Source organism: Mus musculus, chromosome 8 (genome assembly GCF_000001635.26).
Source record: "Mus musculus strain C57BL/6J chromosome 8, GRCm38.p6 C57BL/6J".
NCBI classification, from domain to species: Eukaryota; Metazoa; Chordata; class Mammalia; order Rodentia; family Muridae; genus Mus; species Mus musculus.
In genome coordinates, this window is record NC_000074.6 from 94,819,818 (window position 1) to 94,843,255 (window position 23,438).

Below are 23,438 nucleotides of genomic sequence, written 5' to 3' on the forward strand. Positions count from 1 at the left end.
TTTGTAAATAACACCCAGGCACAGGAGGTTGTTTTTATTTTTGGAAGCTGCCCAGTGATTCCAATGGTCAGCCAGTGTTGAACTGTCCAAACAAATCCTGCTGTGTCCCCATCTGGCCACGCCTTCACTCTTATCTGGTAGGGCTTCTGCTTCGCCTTCCGAATCGCCATCACCACATACTGGGTGAAGCAGTATTTTGTAACATCAGAGAACTATCAGCTTCAAGCAATGGCAGGCTTCCCTGTAGACTCAGCTCAACCAGGAGTATCTGCAAAGCCCGAGGGCCTTCACCTCTGCAACCTGTCTCACTCACACCCCCTCATGCTTCAGCTCCAAGACCCCTTAAGGCCCAGCTGTCACCAAAGCCCAGGAAAGATGTGGCCTGCCTCTGCTGCCTATACTAACCAAGTGATTTCAGAACGAGGGGAAACTAGATGCCACAATACCAGATTCTAAGCCAAAGACTCCATAGAGCTAAGAAGCCAGGGAGCTGGAAGATTCCTCAATGGTTAAGAGAACTTAGCTGCTTTTACAGAGAACCTGTTTGATTCCCAGCACCCATATAGTGGCTCACAGCTCTAAGTCCAATCCCAGGGGGGCTGACACCCTCTCTGGGCTCCCTGGGCACTGCACAAACCTGGTACACAGACATATATGCATACATACACATAAAATGAAAAAAAAAAACCACATTTTTTTAAAAGCCAGGTTTAGCATGATGGGACATGCTTGCAATGCCAGTATTCGGGAGCCTGAGGAGCCCCATGAGGTGCAGGCTAGTTTGGGCTACACGGTGAGATTCAGGCTACGATAACCAGAGTTTGTTTCAGACAGGGGAAGAGAGGGGGAGGGAGGGAGATGGAGGAGAGCCCAGCTTCCATGTAACCCAGTCTCACAAAAACAAAAGACAAGAACCAATGAGATGGCTCAGTGCGGGAAGGTAATGGCTGCCTAGCCTGAGGACCTGGCTTTGATCCCTGGGACCCACGTGGTGGAAGGAGAACCAGCTCTGGCAAGTTATTCCGTGACCTCCAGGTGCACCATGGCACGTGTGCCTGTATACACATAAACACAAAGAAACCATTACACTTACTACAAAACCAAGGCTTCCAGGCCCACACATGTATCCATGGGAGTTTAGGTTGAATTTGTTTTTGGGTTCTATACTGTAAGCTTACCAATGGCTGAAACTCCTCCTTAGGCTATGGTCACAGACTCAAGAGTCTGGCCAGACAAATAGCTGTGCCCCTACCACTGCAAATTCCTTGGTGTGCAGCAGCAGCCAGGCAGAGGCCTACATGTGCTCTGGGCAAGGATTCTCTCCACCAGCCTAGGACTGACTAAACTGGATATGCTCCTTCTGGCCCTTGTGGAAGGACACAAAGACTGACGCCAGGGCCCTATTAACCAAGCCAACCAAATCATTATCCTTCGTGCCAGTCATAGCTAGCAATCAACAAGCAGGTCTGAAGGGCTTGTGGCGTTTACTAAGCCCACAAGGAAGCTCTGGTCCAGGAGCATCTCCTCCTCCTAGAGGCTCAAGTGTTTGTCCCTCACCTAGGTAACTGCAGTAGAGGCCGACAACAGGTCTGTGACTGGGCCAGTTGGTCAGCTAAACCTAAACCCATCTGGGGCTGAGTTTTTGTTGCTGTGTGACAAATCAGTCAGCCACACCCCCACTTATTATCTTGGCTTTTCTGTCAATTGCTCTGGCCTGAGAAAACCTTTTTTGGTTTTGGTACTAGGAATCAAAAACAAGGCTTTGTGCATACCCAAGTGTTCCATCCATGGATCCCAGCCATTAATTCAGGCACAGGCTGTGTTCTCATTTGAAAGCGAGTCCTCTTTCAAGCTGGCACAGTGATGACAGAACCAAGCTCCTTGCTGTGGGGCTGTAACCACCACCACCCCACCACCACCCTTTTTTTCCCCCCAAAACAGGGTTTCTCTGTGTAGCCCTGGCTGTCCTGGAACTCACTCTGTAGACTAGGCTAGCCTTGAACTCAGAAATCCGGCTGCCTCTGGCTGCCAAGTGCTGGGGTTAAAGGCATACACCACCACTGCCTGGCTCCCACTTTCTTAGTAGGGCTAAGAGGTACACACCTCCTAAAACTTCACCACTAGCTTGTGCACAGGCAGCAAAACAAAGCCTTTGTTTTCTAATTCTTTTAAAGGATCAAGAGAATGGGCCAAGGATAATCTCCCGTCTAATTAACTTTAATCAGCAGGGACTGTGGGTCCATCTGTAAAACCCTTTCACTTAGCAAAGCCTCTTCCACTCAGAAGAGAAACACCAGAGGTTTTCAGGGTTTGCTGTAATTGGAGGGGAGGTAACACAAGGCAAGGGTCACTGGGGTCAACAGAAATTCTGCTTCTCAAAGGGCTTTTCACCACACCCATAGCAGCAGAAGCTAGCTAAGCAGATCAAGTAACAAGGACAGGTAACAGCAGGCATGATGGATAACAGGGATGTGGGCAGAGGCAGGAGGGAGACTGAAGAGGGCCTCCTGCTCTGATACTTCCTGCTGCTGGTCCAGCCTGCCCTAACCTGCATTCTCCACCTGGCTCCTACAGGAGGTGAAGACAGATCCTAGTCCTAGCTAGTGGGCAGTTCTGGCCCCACTCCTGTGTGACGATGACTTCTTCAAAAACAATTTTCATAGTCCAAGCTGAATGTGGATGGGTGACAGACAACCCTTCACTACCACACACAGACACAAAGACACACTCACAGTAAAAGGGAGACATAAAAACACAAAAGTTTAATACCATTTAACAGAAATGACAACAGGACACAGATACAACACTACAGTAAAACGGGGTGAGGTGAGAAAGGCAGAGGGACACAAGATGGATCACAACTGGGGGAGTGACTTCTTTGGTGCCCCTGAGGCCCTTTGACAGCTAACCCATGGCTCCAAGAACTACATCCTGAGGAAGTCCAGCAGGTGGCAGCATCACTGAGCGGAGCCTGGAGCTTACTCAGCATAAATACTCAAGGGTGGAGAGGGACAGCACTGTAACACCAGGAGCAGAGTTCCTTAGGCGCATCCACCCTCTTCCCCTAACACTAAGAGACAGGTCCCCTCAATCCTTGGTCTTTCAAGACACAGCAGCACCCCACCCCACTGCCCACAGCAGCTTCGCTCGCTCGCTCGGCTGCAAGCCTCTCCCTGTGAGTGTTTTCAGAGCGCCTGAATCCAGAGGTGGGAGGAGGCCGTGGGAGGAGCTGAGGACAGGAGTTGCTGGAGGAGGAGGTGTGTGGGCTTGAGGTCCCTCCTAGGCATCCTGGAGATTGCTATTGCTCAGGAGCACCTGCTCGCCAGGCTTGAAGGCTGGCATCCCGAGGTAGGGGCAGTTGGCACAGCGGAAAGCGTCACCCAGGTAGCACTGTGGAGAAACAACAGTCACACAGAGAGGCTAAGGGCCAAAGGGAAAGGGCACCTGCGTACACCCACGGGTCTCTTGTTCTATGAAACGTCAGTCAGTACGGGCGCCAGCCACGAGAGTTGGTAACACAGCTGTACTGACGTACTTGGGAGGCTGAGGCAGGTTTATGGCCTGCCTGAGTTATGTGGAAGCCCATGGGACGGAGGAGAGGTAGCTCAGGCAGCCTCTGCTACAGGAGATCACAGCAAGGTCAGCCAAAATAAAAACTGATAGCCACTGTCAGCCTGGCATGAGAATGCCGATTCCCTCTCGGGATAACCTCTTCTCATTACAGCTGCACTCGTGGCCCACTATGACAACACTCAGTGACAAATCCCTTAAGATCAGCTACTCTGTGTGCAGTTAGGGTCAGGGGTTGGTGGGTGTCAGGAGGTGCAGTACGTACATTTCCACAGGCTGACTTGGGCTGAGAGCTCTGCGCCTTGGACTGCTCCCGCTCCAGTTCCTCTGCGAGGCCACAGGTGCTGGGGACCCAACAGAAGCATCAAATCTCTTACAGTGCTATCATACACCTAAGACTTTTCTCTTTTTACATAATGTCAAGTCAAGTGTTACAGAAGCAGCAGGCTAGGGGTGAGGCTGCTGGGGAAGACAGCAGAGTGGAGAAGGATAGGGGAGCTGTCCTGCTGACTTCTGTGGGAAGCAGACCCAAATTCATGAGCAGAAGGAGCTGAGCCCAGTGGTAGAGCACTTCCCTAGCAGGTGTAGGACCCTGGGCTGTATGCCCAGCACCACAAACATACCAAAAATAATTAAACACAAGAAAACCTGGATTTTCACTTGAAATCCTCTCATTTGATGTTGGCAAACTGGAATAAAGCCAAAGGTGGTGGTGCAGGGCTGAGACCCCAGCACTGGAGAGGTCAGCAAAGTTACAACACCAAGCTCCCCGTGAGCCTGAACTGTAGTGTGAGACTATCTCAGAAAACAAACAAACAAAACAACAACAACAACAACAAAACCAAAACCAAAACCAAAAATAGGGCTGGAGAGATGGCTCAGCAGTTAAGAGCACCGACTGTTCTTCCAAAGGTCCTGAGTTCAAATCTCAGCAACCACATGGTGGCTCACAACCATCTGTAATGAGATCTGATGCCCTCTTCTGGTGTGTCTGGAGACAGCTACAGTGTACTTCGATATAATGATAAATAAATCTTTTTTAAAAAGTATAAACAAACAAACACACAAGCAAAGAGCCATAATAACCACCAGTGGATGAATAAACAAGCCAAGCCTGTCTGGCACTAGTAGAAATACCAATGCAAAGCTTCTGTGTTAGGACAGAGTGACACAGGGACCTACTATTTCACGCTTTTCAAACTCCCCCCAGCACTACAAAAACAACAGCAGTACACAATTGGAAACTAGGGAAACAGCAAGACTCAGCTTGACAGACAAACCACCACTCCCACCTCCTCCTGAGCCTTAAGGTGCGGAAAAACTGGTAGCTTACATAGGAAGACTTGCCCTGAGCAACCTTATCCCTGTAGAAGACACAAGGCTCTGAAACTTAAGAGCTTTCCCACCCTCAACATCTAGCTAGGCTCCCTTTAATAAAAGTGAATAAACAAATACACCTAGATGCTCACCTATATGATCAGCTTGTTTTTATTTATTTTAAAAGTTTTCAAAACAGTCTTGCTATATAGGCAACCCTGCCTCAGCCTCTTGCATGCTGGCCTGGAACTCTATATAAACCATGCTAACCCGGAGCTCAGAGAGATCCACTTGCTTCTGCCTCTCAAGGGCTGGGATGCCCAGGCAGGATGCTTCCATTTCTTAATCTACACCATGGTGTATGGGTCTGTGTCATTCTTTAAGGTTTACCTGTTTAGTTCATTCCTCTATACAGCTCAGAGAAAAACCATTTTCAAGAGAATGAGGACAGAGAGATGCTGTGACACCTGGAGAAGGGCCCAGCAGAGCAGACCTGCTCCCCAGCACATACCAGTTCTTACAGGCCTTCCTCTTTTTCCCTTCCCCACATGAAGGAGCCTTCAGGGAGGCTGGGTCAGGCCTCTTCAAATCCTCTGGATCAAGCAGCTCGTCTGAGTCAATGAGATCCTGGAGAGTGATGCAAACACTTAGCAACACAGCCACGGTCCCTCTGATGAAAAGCTGACGTAAGCCCAGGCTATGAAAGCACACAACGCACACACAGTGCAACGCAAAAGCAACACCCACTGTGAGCTAGGCCACAGGCTGAGGAGGCTAATGGTGAGGAGAGAGAGAAAGAGAGAGAGAGAGAGAGAGAGAGAGAGAGAAGCAAGCGGGTGGAGGGAGATTGTGTGTGTGTGTGTGTGTGTGTGTGTGTGTGTTTTCATGGGGAGGATGGGAACAGGTAAAATGAAGAGAAATATTGTATTTATTTCAATATATGACTACTTGTGGGAATAAAATACAGTCAAAGGAAGTGAAACATTTTCCATAAAATTTGAGAAGAAAAAAGCAGACAGTTATAAATATATCTGTGTAACGTGAAGACAGTTACATCTGCACGCTCTGAGAACATAAACCATGACTTATTTTGCTCATCACTCTTGCCTCAATAGTAAAGGTGCAGAAACAATTTCTTTCTTTTTGTTTGTTTATTTTTCTTTGTTTTTTTTTTCCAACAAAGGGATTCTCTGTGTAGCCCTGGCTATCTTAGAACTCCATTTGTAGACCAGGCTGACCTTGAACTCAGATCTGTCTGCTTCTGCTTTCCAAATGCTAGGACTAAATGTGTATTCTACCACCACCCAGCTTAATTTCTTAAAGACAGGGCAGATCAAAGGTACAAGCACTGGGTGTAAGACAGTGAGTGTTCAATGACTTGCCTAGACAGAGGCCAATAAAATATCTTGGCCAGCTTCTTTCCTGGTTTATATGTCTACAAGAATCTTTACTATTTCACATAAACGGAAAACAAGAAAATCTGTTGAGGGGAAAGAGATACTAAAACAATGAAATTTAAACTCCTACTAGGAAGGAATGTCCTAATCAAAGACATCAACATCAGACACAACTACAATGCAGGACCTTAAACACATTAGTACCGGAAAATCTAAAAGGTCACTTTCAGGGCTGGAAACATGGCTCAATGGTTAAAAGTATTTGCTGCTCTTGCAGAGGATGTGGGTTTGGTTTTGAGTACCCACACAGCAGCTAATGACTACCTGCAACTCAACTCCGGTTCCAGGGGATCTGACACTCTCTCTGTCCTCTGATAACGCCAGGCATGCATATAGTGCCCATATACACATATAGATAGACAGACACTCATACACATGAAATTAAACAAACAAAATCTAAGGTCACTTTTCACTGCAAGGCATGGGGGTGCGTGGGTGGGAGGACCGGTCAGGTGACCACAGGGCCGACTCACCACACTGTCATCCTCCATGTCATTTGCTGAGAGGGTCCAGAGCTTGGCAGCAGCAGGATCCACAACAGGCTTCACTGAGTCAAACAGTAAAAGGAAAAGAACTCTTTTTTTTTTTTTTTTTTTTTTTTTTTTTTAGATTTATTTATTTATTTATTTATTTATTTATTATATGTAAGTACACTGTAGCTATCTTCAGATGCACCAGAAAAGGTCATCAGATCTCATTACAGGTGGTTGTGAGCCACCATGTGGTTGCTGGGATTTGAACTTCGGACCTTCGGAAGAGCAGTCGGGTGCTCTTACCCACTGAGCCATCTCACCAGCCCCGGAAAAGAACTCTTTAAACTGTCAGAAGCCAACCACAAGCAAGCCCAGCACCCGTGCAGACCAGCAGGTGACTGAACAGGCTGAGGAGACAGAGGGAAGCTGGGCGCTCAGCTCCACCTAGACCCGAAGGTACAGCCTTCACACAGTAAAGGAAGGCTGTGCTCCTTACTTGCTTGCTTTCAGCTAGGCATTCCACCAGCACTCCCGTCATCTCACCTAACCGTGCATGCTGAGAACATGGTGAGGTACCCCACCTAGTTTTATAGCTGTGGTTGTTATGTGGGGCTACAACATCCATTCTATGCTGCCTGCCTGTTCCTTGCTACCGGAACTTAACATCCTACAACATGGTTATAGTACTCCCTCTGCCTACTGTAAGTATTTGGAGAGTCAAATGAGAAAAAAGTATCAACAACTTCCTAAGTGGCTAAGATTTAGCCTCACTTAAGCCTGTTAAAGAAGAAAACAGACTCTAGTGAGGCTGGTGGCCAGGTAACACAATGATAGGACATTTTCCATCTAGGTCAGGACACTAGAAAGAATCTGTGAGCCTCAGCGCTGGGCATTAGAGGGGCAAATCCTAGGCAAGGCCTTTTGGGTAAGTACACCACCATTGCCACAGCTGGATACTCACGACATCCACAAGATAATTACTCATCTAAGCTATCCTAACCCTCCAGGACCTACAAAATCAAAGGTCCATGTATTTCCTCAGGCCAGGCTTGAGAACTCTAATTCCTGCCACTCAGAGGGCAGAGAAGTAAGGACTCCAGAAAGATTAAAGCTGGACAGCAAAGAGTGCAGTGTGGCTATGCCAGCAAACTTGTCAGATTTCTGCATTCCTCACAGCCAAGCACAACTGAAACATGACGACTGAAACATGGGAAAACAGTAACAGGCAGAATGAGAAATGAGCACACAGACATGCACACAATTTTTTAGGCAGAAGAAACACAGGTTTTGTGTTTAAGCATCTAAACAGGACGTATCCTGGAGGGTGTTCCACCAAAATCAGACCAACAGGTCCTGTGGTTACGGCTCTGACAGAACATTACAGTAACATCTACAGGGGCTGCAGCAAGGGAGTGAGGAGGAGCAGGTACAGTGATGTACATGAAAAGGTCATGACAAAAACCCTTTTTTCTGTATGAGTGTCATGTATGAAAATGCTATCACCGTTGTGAGGTCTCCTGAGGGCAAACCCATCCATCCTCCCAGGGCCTGAGAGACTTCATCAACTGAAGAAATGACTCAGGCAGTCCTCCCCGCCACCCTCCCCGCCCACACACAGAAGAGTACCCCCAGCTGGTCTTACCTGAAGAAGACTTCTTGTTGGGAAGCTTTAGCTGGCTAGAAGAACCCACTTCAAAGTTTGGCTTCTTGCCAGTGACACGGACTGAGCGCAGGCTGTCACTGTGGTAGCCCAGGTGCTCCTGCACGGACTGTACCTCCTCAGGGCTTAAGGCCTCCCTCTGCAACTGCAATTGAAGACATCCCACGAATCAGTGCACGCTCCTCCATTCACTGTTTCACCAAGCCAGCCACATGGCTAGCCTGGGCTACATCCAACAATGAGTCTCTGTCTCAAAAAGAGAATTTAAAGGCCTGAATCACATTTAAAAAAAAAAAAAAAAAGCAGGAATATAACAATACAGTTGTCACGGACTAACATGTCTTTCAAACCAAGAAAATGCTAATATTTTAAAATTTAATTTCTAGAAAATATGGAACAACAAAGGCCTATCTTAGCTTGAACATATCTCTCTACTCAACTGTCATAAGTGCACACCCCCTTCCACAGTCTTGTCTCCACCAAAGGTCTAAGGGACAATACTCCATGGAAGCCTAAGAGCTGTATACACTGAGTGGGACAGAAGCAGTCAGTCGCCGTCCTCCCTGCAGCACATCACTGTTTAAAAGCTCTAGGAAGACCAGTGCAAACCACCGAGTCTTCAGAAGGAACCTGTTCCCAAGGCTTTCTTTTTCAAAGCATCCTGTACCCCCCTTCTCTCTCTCTCTCTCTCTCTCTCTCTCTCTCTCTCTCTCTCTCTCTCTCAGGCAGCAAGTATCACGTTACTTCCTAGTTCTGCACAGCGCCTATCACCTCACTTGCCCCAGGATTACTGACAAACACTCTGTAGGTTTGGGTCACCCAAGGTTTACCTAACAAAAATGGATATCGACACACTTACCTCTTTTATTTCCACGAGGCCAGAAAGAGTCAGGGCTGAACATAGCTTAGAGGCCGTCTTCATTTTGTCATTGTTAACTGTCAAGGAAAACCTCCATCAATGGCTCCATATGTCAAAGTTGGGAAAACTAGTTTAGTGATAACATTTATCTTGAAAAATCTTTTGGTGGTTCAAAGTATTCTTTTTTTTTTTTTAATTAATTTTATATGAGTACACTGTTGCTGTCTTCAGGCACTCCAGAAGAGAGCATTGGATCTCATTACAGATGGTTGTGAGCCAACATGTGGTTGCTGGGAATTGAATTCAAGACCTCTGGAAGGTCTGCTGAGCCATTTCTCCAGTACCCCAAGTATTCTTATTTAGGCTAGAACAAGTCATAATTTCATTGTTCTGCTTCTTGGAAACCCCTCCCAAAGAATGTTAGATAATGAATAAAGTTATAAACTGTGAAGTACACAGAAACCTAAGTACTGTCTCTCACCATTTATGACTCAAGGTTTAAATTTCCAGCAAGAACAGGCTGGCAAGATGGCCCAGTGGTTATAAGCACACACAACCCTTGCAGAGAATGGGAATTTAGCTCCCAGCATCTACATCAGAAGGCTCACAACAACCTTAACTTAAGCTCCAGGGTGGGGGTTGTAGGACCATGAAAGGCAGCCTGGTTCCTGGTTGAACTATGTGGGAAGCCACATGTGCCATTGCTGAGTGGCACTGACTACTGCTGGCCACCACGCATAAGACTGGACAAACAACCAATGTGTACGTATGCAGTGAAGTCTTTTGCAAAGACACTGCCTGGCTCAGGCATGATCATGAGGTTCTGTAAGGTACTGAGAGTATAACCAATCAGATGTGAGACATGCAAATGAGGTATGATAATGAGGTTCTGTAAGGTACTGAGAGAGAGTAGCCAATCAGATGAGGAACATGCAAATGAGGCTTAGTGCATAACCAATCCGGGTGTGAGACACGCCCCTCCTTGGCCTATAAAAGCAGCACCAGTTCTGGGCTCGGGGTCTTTTCGCCTCTACAATCAAGCTCTCCCAATAAACGTGTGCAGAAGGATCCTATTGCAGCGTCGTTCTTCCTGGCCAGTGGAGCGCGCAAGAAACTAAGGTTAGAAACCCTGGTGACTCTAAAGGGATGGAAGGTGTATCGCCGCCACCGCCGCCACCCCAGGAAACCAGGCTCTTGGCATGAGGCCTCAGCCCTTCATAGATTTGTGGCCTCAGTCATGTAAGAAAACGCCCCAACCCCTTCCACATGTAGTAGTCCCTGTGGTCGCATAGGCTTAAGACAGATCTCCATTTTAATGAGGTATGTAAAGGCCTTGAGGACTTAGCTAATAAACTCTCCTTCCCAGACACTCCTCCCTACAAAAGATATTTAACCTCAGGCCCACCCTAAGAAGTGGGGTACTGTTTTACTCATCTACTTTCTACCATGGGGGAGCACTGGAGAAAGCTTTTGCCTAAAGAGCAGCCAGCGGTTCCCAGGACCTCAGACTGAGCTACACACACACACACACACACACACACACACACACCACCCCAAACGGTGTCCTGCAGCATCCCCATAGGCTGGCACCCACCCAGCAATGGCGTGGGGTAAGCACAGTCAAACTCCCATGTCCTGCCTCTCCAGTCCTGCGGAGCGGATCCACTAACCATACAAGGGGTCTAATACCTCTGGCCTCCTACACTCATGTTCATGTATCCTCACATACAGACAGGCATGTATACACACACACAAATACACAAATGTACACACGTTTCTTCTCTCTTAAAAATCATAAAAGTTTCCAGCAAGAAAGCTTGTGTCTACCATAGACATAACAAGGTCACAGCTATACATACACAGTACATTTTTATTTTCTCTGAAATACTTCCATTTCTATTATTTTACTGTTTCTGGTGGAATATTTCTACATCTTGATTGAATTCAGTGAAGAAAAAAAAAAAAGCTAGAAACCCAGGATTAACAATTCTGACAGCTACACTACTGAGCCTCAAGGCTTTAGTTCTTGGATTAGTTTTAGCTTGGAATTCTCGGAATAGTTTAAGCTTCTCACATATTCTTCTTCTTTTTTTTTTTTTGGTTTTTAGAGACAGGGTTTCTCCGTGTAGCCCTGGCTGTCCTGGAACTCACTTTGTAGACCAGGCTGGCCTCGAACTCAGAAATCCGCCTGTCTCTGCCTCCCAAGTGCTGGGATTAAAGGCGTGTGCTACCACGCCCAGCCTCACATATTATTCTTTACTCCCAGGATTCCAGCCATTGCTTTAAAACTCTGTATTGTGGAATAACCACAGACTCACAGGAAGTTGCTGTGTGCTCCTCCTCAGTGCTGGAATGTTCTATCTATCAGAAACATGACAAAGATGAACTGTTCATCTGGTGATAGATTCAGCCATTTTAGGTGGCAATCTCCTTCTACTTATGATCTTGTAGGTCAACCAGAGAGCACATCTTCTCAGCTCTGTTGCCTCAGACTCTAACACCCACCCCTGAGAGACTAATACTACAGGAGTACCTCAGGCACAGTCTCAGGGAGATGGTGTGCGCACGCACAGACGCGGCGGTGCTAAACTTTCACCTTCTGAGCACCAAGACCCTTACCTTCAGCTGTCTCCACTGGTTCTTTCAGAAAAAGACAGCCCCCTGGCCGGAGGATCCGGGCCATCTCAGCCAGAACCTCAGCACTGTGCAGAGAGGTGCTTCCTGGGACTACACCCGACAGAATGACATCGAAGCTGGATTCCTTATGCGAAGCTGAAAAGAAGAATCAACAGCTGCCTAAGCTGGGAAGCAATCTCCCACAGGACACAGGCATCACCCAGGAGAATGAACCTCCATGGCAAATAGTAAGCCACTAATCTAGCAAAGAGCGTTAAGACTCTTCTGCTCTGTATCTTACTGATTCTTACCCTTAAGAAGACAAGGGGAAGGGGCTGGAGAGATGGCTCAGTGGTTAAGAGCACTGGCTGCTCTTCCAGAGGTCCTGAATTCAATTCCCAGCAACCACATGGTGGCTCACAACCATCTGTAATGGGATCTGATGCCCTCTTCTGGAGTGTCTGAAGACCGGTACAGTGTATTTACATATAATAAATAAATATTGGAAAAAAAAAAAAAAAGACGGGGGGGAAGAAGTGAAAAAGAAGCTCTTTAGAATGGGAATAGACTCCAAAACACAAGAGCATGCAGAAATTACCCACTGCATGCCCGGGTCCACTCTACTTCATCTGAAAAGAAATGGGGTGGCCCCAAACAAAACAGGAACCTGTGTCAGGAACCACGCACAAGCAGCTCCCATCCAAGCCCTTCTCACCCTGCGAGCCAAGGACAAGTAGGAACTCACACTGCAACAGCTGGGTGACGTTTTCCATGAATACCTGGCCCTCGCTGCCAGTTAACTCTTGCAGTCTAGCCACCAGCTTTTTTAGGGCTTCCTCAGGAGATGACTTGTCCCAGAACACTGCCACAAGCTGGCCAGGGGAGATCCCAAACTCCTCCATTCCTGCCGCGCTGCTGGACCTAAATGGTACTGGCAAAAGAAACAAGACAGGACAAAAGAGCAGTGTAAACCGTGCGTCCTCCAATAACCTCCCTCTAGGGAGGACTTTACAGAGCTGGTGACCCTAAGAGCCTGACTGACTGAACTAGAGCCTCAGGCGTCAGAATCCCAACAGTCCTGACATAACAGGTAGACAGGACCGATAAGGCAGAGTCAAGACAAGGGGATTAGCATCGAGTAAGAAGAGTGGAGACAGGGAGATTCTTTCACCTTTGAGACAGCTCGGTGTGAGCTGGCTATGAAACAAGTGGGCATTCATCAGCACAGAACTCAGCAAGGAAGGCAGTAAGTTGGCAGACAGCCTAAGCACAGCTACATCTTTTTAAAATTGGCTTTAATTTGCAAACCAAACACTTCTTTTTCATTACTTATAAAAATTCAACTCGACTGAATCTGTAGTAACCACTGCTGCCTTCAACATTTAACCTTAGCCAACTTCTTTAAAGCACCTTAGACATACATCACCTCAAACGACCCTCAGAACAGTCTGATATTAGGTCACTCCCAATGTATAGGTAAAGAACTGTGTCAGCAGACACTGTACACACATTATGTGATGTAAAACAAAAACTGGGATTAGAATCCAAACCTATGTTTTAATTATGAAAACTCCCTGCCTCGGTCAACTTTCTCGTCCACCTGATATGCAGGTCTGGGTACACAATGCTTACCGAGGAGGTCAAGAGATACCTCCGTTTAGCTCCTCTCTCCTTAAACATTAATGCTACCAAGTTTCTAGCTTCAAGAAAGTGAAACAAAGAAGCAGTGGTAGGAGGTTCCCACTGAACACTCTGACTTCTGCAGAGATAGCCAACTCTGGGACAGGGATACCACCACACTCCCAGACGGAATTTAACTAACACGCATTACAGTTTCCTTCTGTAAAAACATTCGTGGGGGGGTGGGGGGCAGGGACAGGGGAGGGGTGCTGGGGGGAGGGGGAGAAGGATGGATCAGCAAGTAAAGACACTTGCTGCCAAACTTGATCTGTCTGAGTTCAGTCTTCATGAGCACGTATGGAGCAAGAGAACTAACTTCTATGACAGCCACACCTGCAGGTACAGCACAGGAGGGCACACACACACAAATTCATTTTTAAGTTACTGTTTTGGGGAGGAGTCCAAGCCTCAGAGAGCTCAGGCTGGTCTTGAACTTCTGATCATGCCTCCTCTAATTCACAATTACTAGGGTTACAGGTATGCAACATCACGTTTGGCTTGAAAAAAAAAAAAGTTCAAGTAATTCCTCTGTGTCTAAAACCCATGACCTTTCACCAGTCACCCTTGACTACACTACACAGTGCTTTGTCGTGTAAGAGATAATTTACTAGTGGTTTTAATTTCTTCAGCAAAACTGAACTCCTTATCTGGTTAGTTTCAAAATCTGGCTTCCAATGCAAGGTGACTCTTTTCTTATTGTATTTCCAACCACACCTGTTCAGTTTCTTCATGTGAACGTCAGCGGTGTGCTACCCTGACTCAGCAAAAAGCTGAAGTCAAAGGATGCCACGTTGGGCTGGTGAGATGGCTCAGTGGGTAAGAGCACCCGACTGCTCTTCCGAAGGTCCAGAGTTCAAAATCCCAGCAACCACATGGTGGCTCACAACCATCTGTAACAAGATCTGACTCCCTCTTCTGGTGTGTCTGAAGACAGCTACAGTGTACTTACATATAATAATAAATAAAAATTCTTTAAAGGATGCCACGTGGTTATCCGACAGGCAGGATTTTTTGGTTGTTTAGTTTTGGATTTTAAATCCCTAAGGATGAGGAATGAACACTTTTAAGCTTCTAATTGTCACATGGTGTTGGGAAAGAACCTTTGTAAATCTTTAAGTTGGGTAACTTGGAATCAATCTCACATTTAAGACTGGCTGGGTGGGAAAAGAGTAAAAATACTGTTTCCTGGGCTGGTGAGATGGCTCAGCAGGTAAGAGCACCTGACTGCTCTTCCGAAGGTCCTGAGTTCAAATCCCAGCAACTACATGGTGGCTCACCACCATCTGTAACAAGATCTGACTCCCTCTTCTGGTGTGTCTGAAGACAGCTACAGTGTACTTACATATAATAAATAAATAAATCAAAAAGAAAAAAAAATACTGTTTCCTTAGGCATAGGACTACCGCAAGTCAGCTTTAGTCTCTTCTCTTTTCCTGTCAATAAACAGGAATAGCAACTAGTCTCCTAGTCTTAAGACTGACTAAGAATCCCAGCACTCGGGAGGCAGAGGCAGGCGGATTTCTGAGTTGGAGGCCAGCCTGGTCTACAGGGTGAGTTCCAGGACAGCCAGGGCTATACAGAGAAACCCTGTCTCGAAAAACCAAAATAAAAAAAATAAAAAAAAAGACTGACTAAGAAACCCTGGGACAGTAAGTCCTGTAACACACTCTACAGAGGCTGGTCAATGAATCATGTTCATCAAAGGCCTCAGGTCCACCTCTTCGTTTCCAACAGCCTTGGTAACACCTTCCTCTTCCTCCTATAATGATGCTTGTAAGGAAAATATGCAAAGCTCCCCTTTCATCCTTTGGACCTCACCGGAGAGCCTTGCCTTTGACATCCCTGTACCAGTGGGGTTGTCAGGAAATTATTAAACAACACATTCGGCGTCCCATAATGAGAGGGACCTCATGAGTAGATTAAACCTTAAACTTCCCCCTCCATCAAAACACACACACCTACAGTTTCTAGTCAGCACTTCCTTAGTAGACAATGTTCTTTTAAGATCTAGAAGTGTAACCATGTTCATCTGTTTTGTTTGTTTGCTTTTGTTAATCTATTTAAAACAAACAAACAAACAAAAAACAAAAAAAGGCTCACAACCATCTGTAATAAGATCAGATGCCCTCTTCTGGTGTGTCTGAAGACAACTACAGTGTACTTACATATAATAAATAAATATTTAAACAAACAAACAACAACAACAAACCAAAACAAACCCAAAATTATTGAAAAAGAAAAAACTCCGTCTCCAGCAGCCGAGCAAGATGCCCAAAGGGAAGAAGGCCAAGAGGAAGAAGGTGGCCCCGGCGCCCGCCGTCGTCAAGAAGCAGGAGGCCAAGAAGGTGGTCAACCCTCTGTTCGAGAAGAGGCCCAAGATCTTCGGCATTGGACAGGACATCCAGCCCAAAAGAGATTTAACGTGCTTCGTCAAATGGCCCCACTACATCAGGCTGCAGTGGCCAAGAGCCATCCTCTACAAGCGGTTCAAAGTCCCTCCAGCCATTAACCAGTTCACCCAGGCACTGGACAGGCAGACAGCTACTCAGCTGCTTAAGCTTGCCCACAAGTACAGGCCAGAGACAAAGCAAGAGAAAAAGCAAAGGCTACTGGCCCGTTCTGAGAAGAAAGCTGCTGGCAAAGGCGACGTCCCAACTAAGAGACCTCCTGTCCTCTGAGCAGGAGTCAATACAGTCACCACCTTGGTGGAGAACAAGAAGGCTCAGCTGGTGGTGATTGCCCATGACGCAGACCCTATTGAGCTGGTGGTTTTCCTGCCTGCCCTGTGTCGAAAGATGGGGGTGCCCTACTGCATCATCAAGGGAAAGGCCAGACTGGGGCACCTGGTCCATAGGAAGACATGCACCACTGTTGCCTTCACACAGGTTAACTCGGAAGACAAGGGTGCTCTGGCTAAGTTGGTGGAATCTATTAGGACCAATTATAATGACAGATATGACGAGATCCGTTGCCACTGGGGAGGCAACGTCCTGGGTCCTGAGTCTGTGGCTCGCATTGCCAAGCTGGAAAAAGCAAAAGCTAAAGAACTCGCCACTAAATTGGATTAAATGTACACTAAATTTTCTGTACCTAAATATAATTACAAAATTAAAAAAGAAAAAAAATTCCAGTGCCTAAGCCAGCATACTTAGGAGCTGTGACTCAGGGCTGTTTCACAACTAAAGAGGTGAAGTAGAAGTCAATGTCACATAACTGTCACATAACTGACCTTGTTTGTTAGACGCTCCTCCAACTGACACCATCAACCCATGGCTTTTTAAAAATGTTAATACCGGGTGAATATGCATTTGCTTTTAATACTAGTACTCTCCAGACAAAGGTAGGCAGATCTCTGGGAGTTTGAGGCTGGTCTGCTAAGTTACCAGCAGGCAGTAAGAGCAGTGCCTCTCCTCTGGGAGTAACTTCTGGAGGTGGGTTTATTTATCTTTAAGGCACCTAAGAACCATAATCTTAGGCTTGGGTCCCATTTAAGGTGGCAGAGAGGCTGGGGGTGACTCAGTGGTAGCAGGTCCAGCTGATTAGGGATAGGGTCACAGTTCAGTGGTATGTGCTTAACCTAGCATGACCTGGGTCCACTCTTCAATACCACAAAGCGAAACAAACACCAACCAATAGCCAAGAATGTCGGAGCCTTCGTGTAACCCTAGCTCTCTCGGGAGACTGGTGAAGGAGTTCTGAGGACAGTTTACGCTCCTCGGTGAAACTCTTCTCTCAAAAGCCATTCATTATCAGGGCTCTGGGAAGGGCGAGGCTGTGCTTTGCAAGCATAAGGAGTTTGAGCCCCAGAACCCACATAGAAAACCTTGGGTGTGGGCTACCAAGATGATTCAGTGGGTTAGGGGTGCTTGCTACAAAGCCTGACAACCTGAGTTTAACCCTCAGAACTCAAAGTGGAAGCAGACACTCCTCCCCAACACACACAGAATCTTTATATATGTGTGTATACATGCATACACATACATATATATACATACACATATATGTGTACATACATATAAGTATATATGTATGTGTGTGTATATATATTTCAAAAGCTCGTGTGGCAAAGTTTGTTATCCAGCCTTAACTGGTACGCTTCAGGCCAACTAGAGGCCCTGTCACAAAGAAGGTGGCCACAGTTTGATGAAACACCAAGTTGTCCTCTGGCCTCCACACACATGCGTATGCACCTATACATACATGTTCCCCCACCCCATGACCATGACACTAAACATACACCGTTTACTTCTAGCAAACATCAAGACTTCCCTGGTAGAGCAAGCGAGGCAGTCCGCTCTACTCTGAAGACCCGCAGCTTGGACTCAGGCACCGAGAAGCGAACTTCTCCCGACCTTGCAAATGGCTAGTGATCGCTAGGGACCACACCCCGGCACAGGGGCAACTCTCCAGGACAAAAGCCTGGGTGGCTCCTTCTATAAACAAGCATCCTAGGACATAAATGCCGGGCTCGAATGGACAACCTGTGGCTCCAGGTTCTCCCCACCTTTGGTGCTTTCCGCCAAGTGCCCTGGAGGAGACTCAAGGTCACCACCGATGGCTAGGAGTAAACTGACGGTCCCGATGCCAGCTCCGGGTTTCCACGCGGAAAAAGGCGGCGGACGAGCCCCGGCGTCCAGCACGCCGCGTGCAGGGCCCCGGCCGCCGCGGCCCCTCACCCCGGCTTCCCCAAGGGGTGACAATGACGGCGCCAGAAGCCGAAGCGAGAGCACGGGAGACCAGAGTGGCCCCTAGGAGGGCCGTTAAGCCCGCTCAGATGCTCGAGCGACCCCGAGCGTCCTCACCTTCCTCGTAGCCTGAAAACCCGCTCCGCGGACGCCGGCTTCTCGTCCTGGTCTCTCGCGAGAAGACGCCGCACAACACCTGAGTCCTAGTGAGCGGACGCGGCCCCACTGACGCGTGACGCTGCCCGGCGCGTCGCCGCCCTCAGCGTGCGTGCGTGCCCACTTCCAAGATGGCGGCGACAGCAGCCGTGTCTGGTGTCCTCGGCCGCTTGGGCTGGAGGCTCCTGCAGCTGCGGTGCCTGCCCGGTGAGGTGACAGCCAGCCGAGCCGGGGCGCGAGGGGGAAAAACGGGAAGAAGGCGCAGGGCGGATCTGGGCTTGGCGTGGGATGATAGAGGCTCTGGTCGGGGCTAGCAAGGTAAAGGGCATCGGCGTGGAGCCGCTGGAGTCGCGAGCTGGAAAAAGCCACTTAAGGGTTTCAGTCGCCGGACTTTGAGCTGTGAGGGGGCAAAAGCCGCGGGGCAGTCCTGTCACCCCGGTTCCCCAGAGGTAATGGAGCTTCAGAGAGGGCTCGGTGTGCCCAAGGTCACAGAGCTCGTCCGTTCCAAAGCGTTCTCCGTCGCCGTAGGCGCTGTGCCAGCCTCGCTGGAGAAACCGACCGAACAGCCACAGAGTCAGTTATTGCCACACCACGTCACTAAGCTGGTGACATTCGTCATTTGCTGCCATATGCCCCGTATTTTTATCTCCACAGTAATAGTAGACATTTACTTTTAGAAACTTTGTACATTGTCATTAAGTGGAAAAGCAAAAATCGCTGTCCGTATATAGAATCTTTCTGCACTGACACAGTGACAAAAAATATGCAACTAAAATCTCCATGAACCGCAGAGATCTCGCAACCATACTTTGGGGGCTCCTCACTTCAAATTTTCTGGGCCTATAGCAAATGCTGATGTTGTTAAGCATGCTGTTCTGTGTTTCTTTCCTTATTATTTTCAATGACTTCCTTTGTGGCATTTTTAGCTAGAGTTTCAGACGAAATATGTTTAACAAAAATAATGCAATGTGAGCCAACAAATCCAGTCATAGGGTATTTACCCATGAAATTGTGTCCACAAAAAGTTCAACTGTATTCCCGACAACTTTATATTAGGTGGGCCCTTAAAGCCCAAACATTCATCTTTTTTTCAATGTTATGCAAGCAGTTTACAACAGGTATCTCCGAAGTAACCGTCCCCTTTCTGAAGTATTTGAGATAAAGTCTCACTCTATATTTCTGGCTGACCTGGAACTCACTGTAATATAGACCAGACTGACCTGGAACTTAGAGAGATTGGCCTGGTCCTGCCTCCTGAGTGTTTTCTTTCTTTTTTTTTTTTTTTTAATCAGAGTTTACTTTTTTTTTTTTTTTTTTTTTTGGTTTATTTATTTATTATATGTAAGTACACTGTAGCTGTCTTCAGACGCACCAGAAGAGGGCATCAGATCTCTGTTACAGGTGGTTGTGAGCCACCATGTGGTTGCTGGGATTTGAACTTCGGACCTTTGGAAGAGCAGTCGGGTGCTCTTACCCCCTGAGCCATCTCACCAGCCCCCTGAGTGCTCTTAAAAGAGTGTGTCATCATGCTTTTCTTTTTTATTCCTTTTCTTTTTTCTTTTTTAAAAACTTGTTAGTCCTGCCTCAGCCTGAGTTATATAGGAAGTCTATGTCTCAAAATAATACGGGCTGGCCTTTTGATTTGTGTGTGTGTGTTTGTGTTTAAAGCAGATGAAGTTTAACAAAGATGTTCATGTAGGCTTGAGCACAGTGGTTGTGGAAAAAAGACAGGCACTCAAAAGAAAGTGAGACAGATCCAGGAAAATGGCTTTTCAGAGATTTATAAAACATTCAAAACATTTCTAACTGTTGTCACAGACTATGAGTTACCTATACTGTTCTTGTAAAATACACTAATTAGGAGGAGAGGGAGAGGCTCTGCAGTTAAGAGTGCATCCTGCTGTTGCAGAGGATGCTAAGTTGGCTTCCCGGCACACACGTTGGGCTGCTCACAACTACCTTAACTCCAGCACCAGGGAATCTGATGCCTTCTTCCTACCCCCACACAGATTGACACAATATACATAATTAAAAGCTAAATAATGGTCTGGAGAGATGGCTCAGTTGTTAAGTGCACTGGCTATTCTTCCAGAGGACCCAACTTTAGTTCCTGCCAGACACATGGATCCAGCAGCCCCTCTAGCCTCCATGAACACAAAGCATGCATATGTAGCACAGACATGCATACAGGCAAAACACCCATACACATAAATCTAGAATGTATACTAAGCAGGGCTTGAGAAATGGCTCATTAAGAGCACTCACTGTTTTTGCAGCTGCCCTGGGTTCAGTTCCTAGCCCCCTCTTCTCATCTTTGTGGGCATCAGGCAGACATGTACACATACATACATGCAGGTGAAACACTCATACACATGAACAAATCTTTAAAACTTAGCCAGACAGTGGTGGGACATGCCTTTAAAAAGCCTTTAACCCCAGCATTCAGGAGGCAGAGGCAGGCAGAACTCTGAGTTCGAGGCCAACCATATCTACAGAGTGAGTTTCAGAACAGCCAGAGCTACACAGAGAAAAACCTGTCTTGAAAAACCAAATAACCAAATAAATAAATAAGTAAAATATATGAAACAAAAGAAACTTTAGAGAAATCTGAAGACGAGCAAAAACTCACCCAGAGTGTGAGTTTCAGATCAGAAGAATGAGGACTGACTGAAAGCTGGGGGTGGGGGGGAGATTTTCTGGGTGATGGTCATGTCTGCCTACATAGGATTCGAGTTCTACAAGTGTATGTGTCTGCATTGCGAACAGGACTGTGTTTAAGATGTGTATATTTCATCTTATATAAACAGTCCCTAAAGGAACAGTAAACTGTTACATGGGCTGAAATGTTGGCGCTGAGGATTCCTGAGATCTGCAATAAGTATGAGAGTAAAGTGGTTAGTGAGCACATGATAAGTGTGCAGCAGCTAGAAGGATATGCAAATGTTCACAGCTCCTTCAACTTGTCTACATGTTTGCAGATGTTGATGTTAAGATGTTGGGAAAGGGGAATGGAGAGATGGTTCCAAGATTAAGAGCACTGAGTGCTCTTCTAGAAGTCCTGAGTTCAATTTCCAGCAACCACATGGTGGCTCACAACCATCTGTAATGGGATCTGATGCCCTCTTCTGGTAAATCTGAAGACAGCTACAGTGTACTCATCACATATAATAAATAAATAAATCGATAGATAGATAAATAAAATGTTTTTTAAAAATGCTGGGAAAGAAAACAAGTAGTTTCAAACACTACTGGTATTTCCTAAGGTCGTGAGGCTGCAGGGGCTGGGGAGATGGCTCAAGGGTAAAATGCTTGAGTGTGAGAACCAGAGTTCTGGTCCTGAGAACCCTCATAGGATGCAGCATGTGATGGTGCATGCCTTTGATCCCAGCACTCAGGAGGCAGAGACGCAGATTTCTGGAAGTTTGAGGCCAGCCAGGACTACATAGTGAGACCTTGACCAAGGAAAGGAAGGAAGGAAGGAAGGAAGGAAGGGGAAGGGGAAGGGAAGGGAAGGAAGGAGTCTCCAAAGGTGGAATCTAGGGATCTCTAGTGCAGGCTGGCTAGTATAAGATTAGCCATCCGCTCTGGGTTTGATTGAGAGAGCCTACCTTAGTGAATAAAGTGGAGAACAGATGCTTTGGGGGTGATTCCCAAAGTTGACTTCAAACTTCCACCTACCTGTGCATGCTCACCCACCCACATACATGCAAACATGCATATGTACACAATACACACAAACATGGAAAGGGAAGAAAAGAAAGGCCATGTAAACACTTTGAAGGCAGGCACTGTTATGTTCACATTTTGGTACCATAACAACATTGTTATTGAACAAGTAGAGATTAATACTCTCAATTTGTGGGGTGTTTAAGCTGCATATTAAGGGGCCAGCAATATGGTTCAGTGGGTGAAGGTGCTTGACACAAACTTAGGTACCTGAGCTCCATTGCCAGAAAGTGTGTAAGGGTAGAAAGAGAGAACCAACTCCACAAAGGTGTCCTCTGAGCTCCAAACATGGAATAAATCTCCATGCACACAGTAATAATTAAGACAAATATTTTAATCTGCATATTGAGGGAAATGCTTTATACAGGCCATATAGGTGACCAATGGTTGGAACAGATCAGGAGGACAGCCAGGTCTTGTGCTAACTGCATTACATGCCTCAAGGCTCCTGTTTGACTCAAGATGTCTATGGGGCACTCAGCACTGGAGTGAGTGGCTGCAGGGGCATCCCTGCTGCGCATTAACTCTGCATCACCACTCTGAGTCTCAGAGGGTCTTCCATGGTGAACCTTCATAACCAACAGTCTTGTTTCTGTTTCAGTGGCCCGCTGCCGACCAGCTCTGGTGCCACGTGCCTTCCACACTGCCGTGGGGTTCCGGTCTTCAGAAGAGCAGAAGCAGCAGCCTCCCCACTCTTCTTCTCAGCAGCATTCTGAGACACAGGGGCCCGAGTTTTCCCGTCCACCCCCCAGGTCTGCACTAGTGTCCACATCTGCCTGCTCCTGGCAACCTCGAATGCTTCAGAGTGTACCTCTTTCCTCACCGTCCTCTCCTGCCTTCACACAGATGTCTTCTTCTCCTTCCTTCCTTCCCTTCCTTATTCCCTCCCTCTCCTTTTCCTCCCCTCCCCTCTTCTCCTCTTCCCTTTTTTCTTTCTGATAGGGTCTTGTTATTTAGCACTTGTGGGGGTTTTTTTTGTGTGTGTATTTTGTTGTTGTTGGGGGTTTTTTGTTTTGTTTTGTTTTGGAGATAGGGTTTCTCTGTGTAGCCCTGGCTGTCCTGGAACTCACTCTGTAGATCAAGCTGACCTCAAACTCAGAAATCCACCTGCCTCTGCCTCCTATGTGCTAGGATAAAAGGTGTACATCACTACTACCCAGTGCTCCTTTGCGTTATCTCTCTCTCTCTCTCTCTCTGTGTGTGTGTGTGTGTGTGTGTGTGGGTGTGGGTGTGGGTGTG

At 47.0% G+C, this 23,438-nt stretch overlaps 2 protein-coding genes and 1 pseudogene across 4 annotated transcripts in view; 2 read left to right on the forward strand and 1 right to left on the reverse strand.

The window, feature by feature from the left end:
• Ciapin1 (cytokine induced apoptosis inhibitor 1) lies at positions 1-19,013 on the reverse strand. 3 transcript variants are annotated; one of them, NM_134141.4, is made up of 9 exons: positions 18,435-18,523; positions 12,698-12,883; positions 11,956-12,108; positions 9,337-9,413; positions 8,460-8,622; positions 6,818-6,891; positions 5,399-5,514; positions 3,836-3,914; positions 1-3,390 (listed from the first exon to the last, which is right to left on the reverse strand). In NM_134141.4, exons 2-9 carry the CDS (start codon positions 12,852-12,854, stop codon positions 3,280-3,282), a joined length of 930 nt encoding a protein of 309 aa, NP_598902.1. In that variant the 5' UTR covers positions 12,855-12,883; positions 18,435-18,523; the 3' UTR covers positions 1-3,279. The 3 variants fall into 3 exon arrangements, 2 of the variants coding, with proteins under 2 accessions (NP_598902.1, XP_006530623.1); XM_006530560.2 differs by having other exon boundaries at positions 2,737-3,390; positions 18,137-18,501; XR_003947215.1 differs by lacking the exon at positions 6,818-6,891 and having other exon boundaries at positions 2,735-3,390; positions 18,435-19,013.
• Gm7418 (predicted pseudogene 7418) lies at positions 15,881-16,742 on the forward strand (annotated as a pseudogene).
• Positions 18,596-23,438, forward strand: part of Coq9 (coenzyme Q9) — a 16,483-nt gene continuing 11,640 nt past the window's right edge. Inside the window, exons 1-2 of the mRNA NM_026452.3 lie at positions 18,596-18,680; positions 22,801-22,951. Coding sequence (NP_080728.1) covers positions 18,605-18,680; positions 22,801-22,951 — 227 coding nt within the window. The 5' untranslated portion in view covers positions 18,596-18,604. The remainder of the gene's footprint in view (positions 18,681-22,800; positions 22,952-23,438) is intronic.

Excerpts from the sequence above, each read along its gene's own strand:
- Ciapin1 (NM_134141.4), bottom strand. The coding sequence starts at position 12,854 with ATGGAGGAGTTTGGGATCTCCCCTGGCCAGCTTGTGGCAGTGTTCTGG. Across the intron at positions 9,414-11,955 it reads ACCAGTGGAGACAGCTGAAG|TTAACAATGACAAAATGAAG; the intron begins GTAAGGGTCTTG and ends TTTCCTTGACAG. Across the intron at positions 3,915-5,398 it reads AGGAAGGCCTGTAAGAACTG|CACCTGTGGCCTCGCAGAGG; the intron begins GTATGTGCTGGG and ends TTGGGTCCCCAG.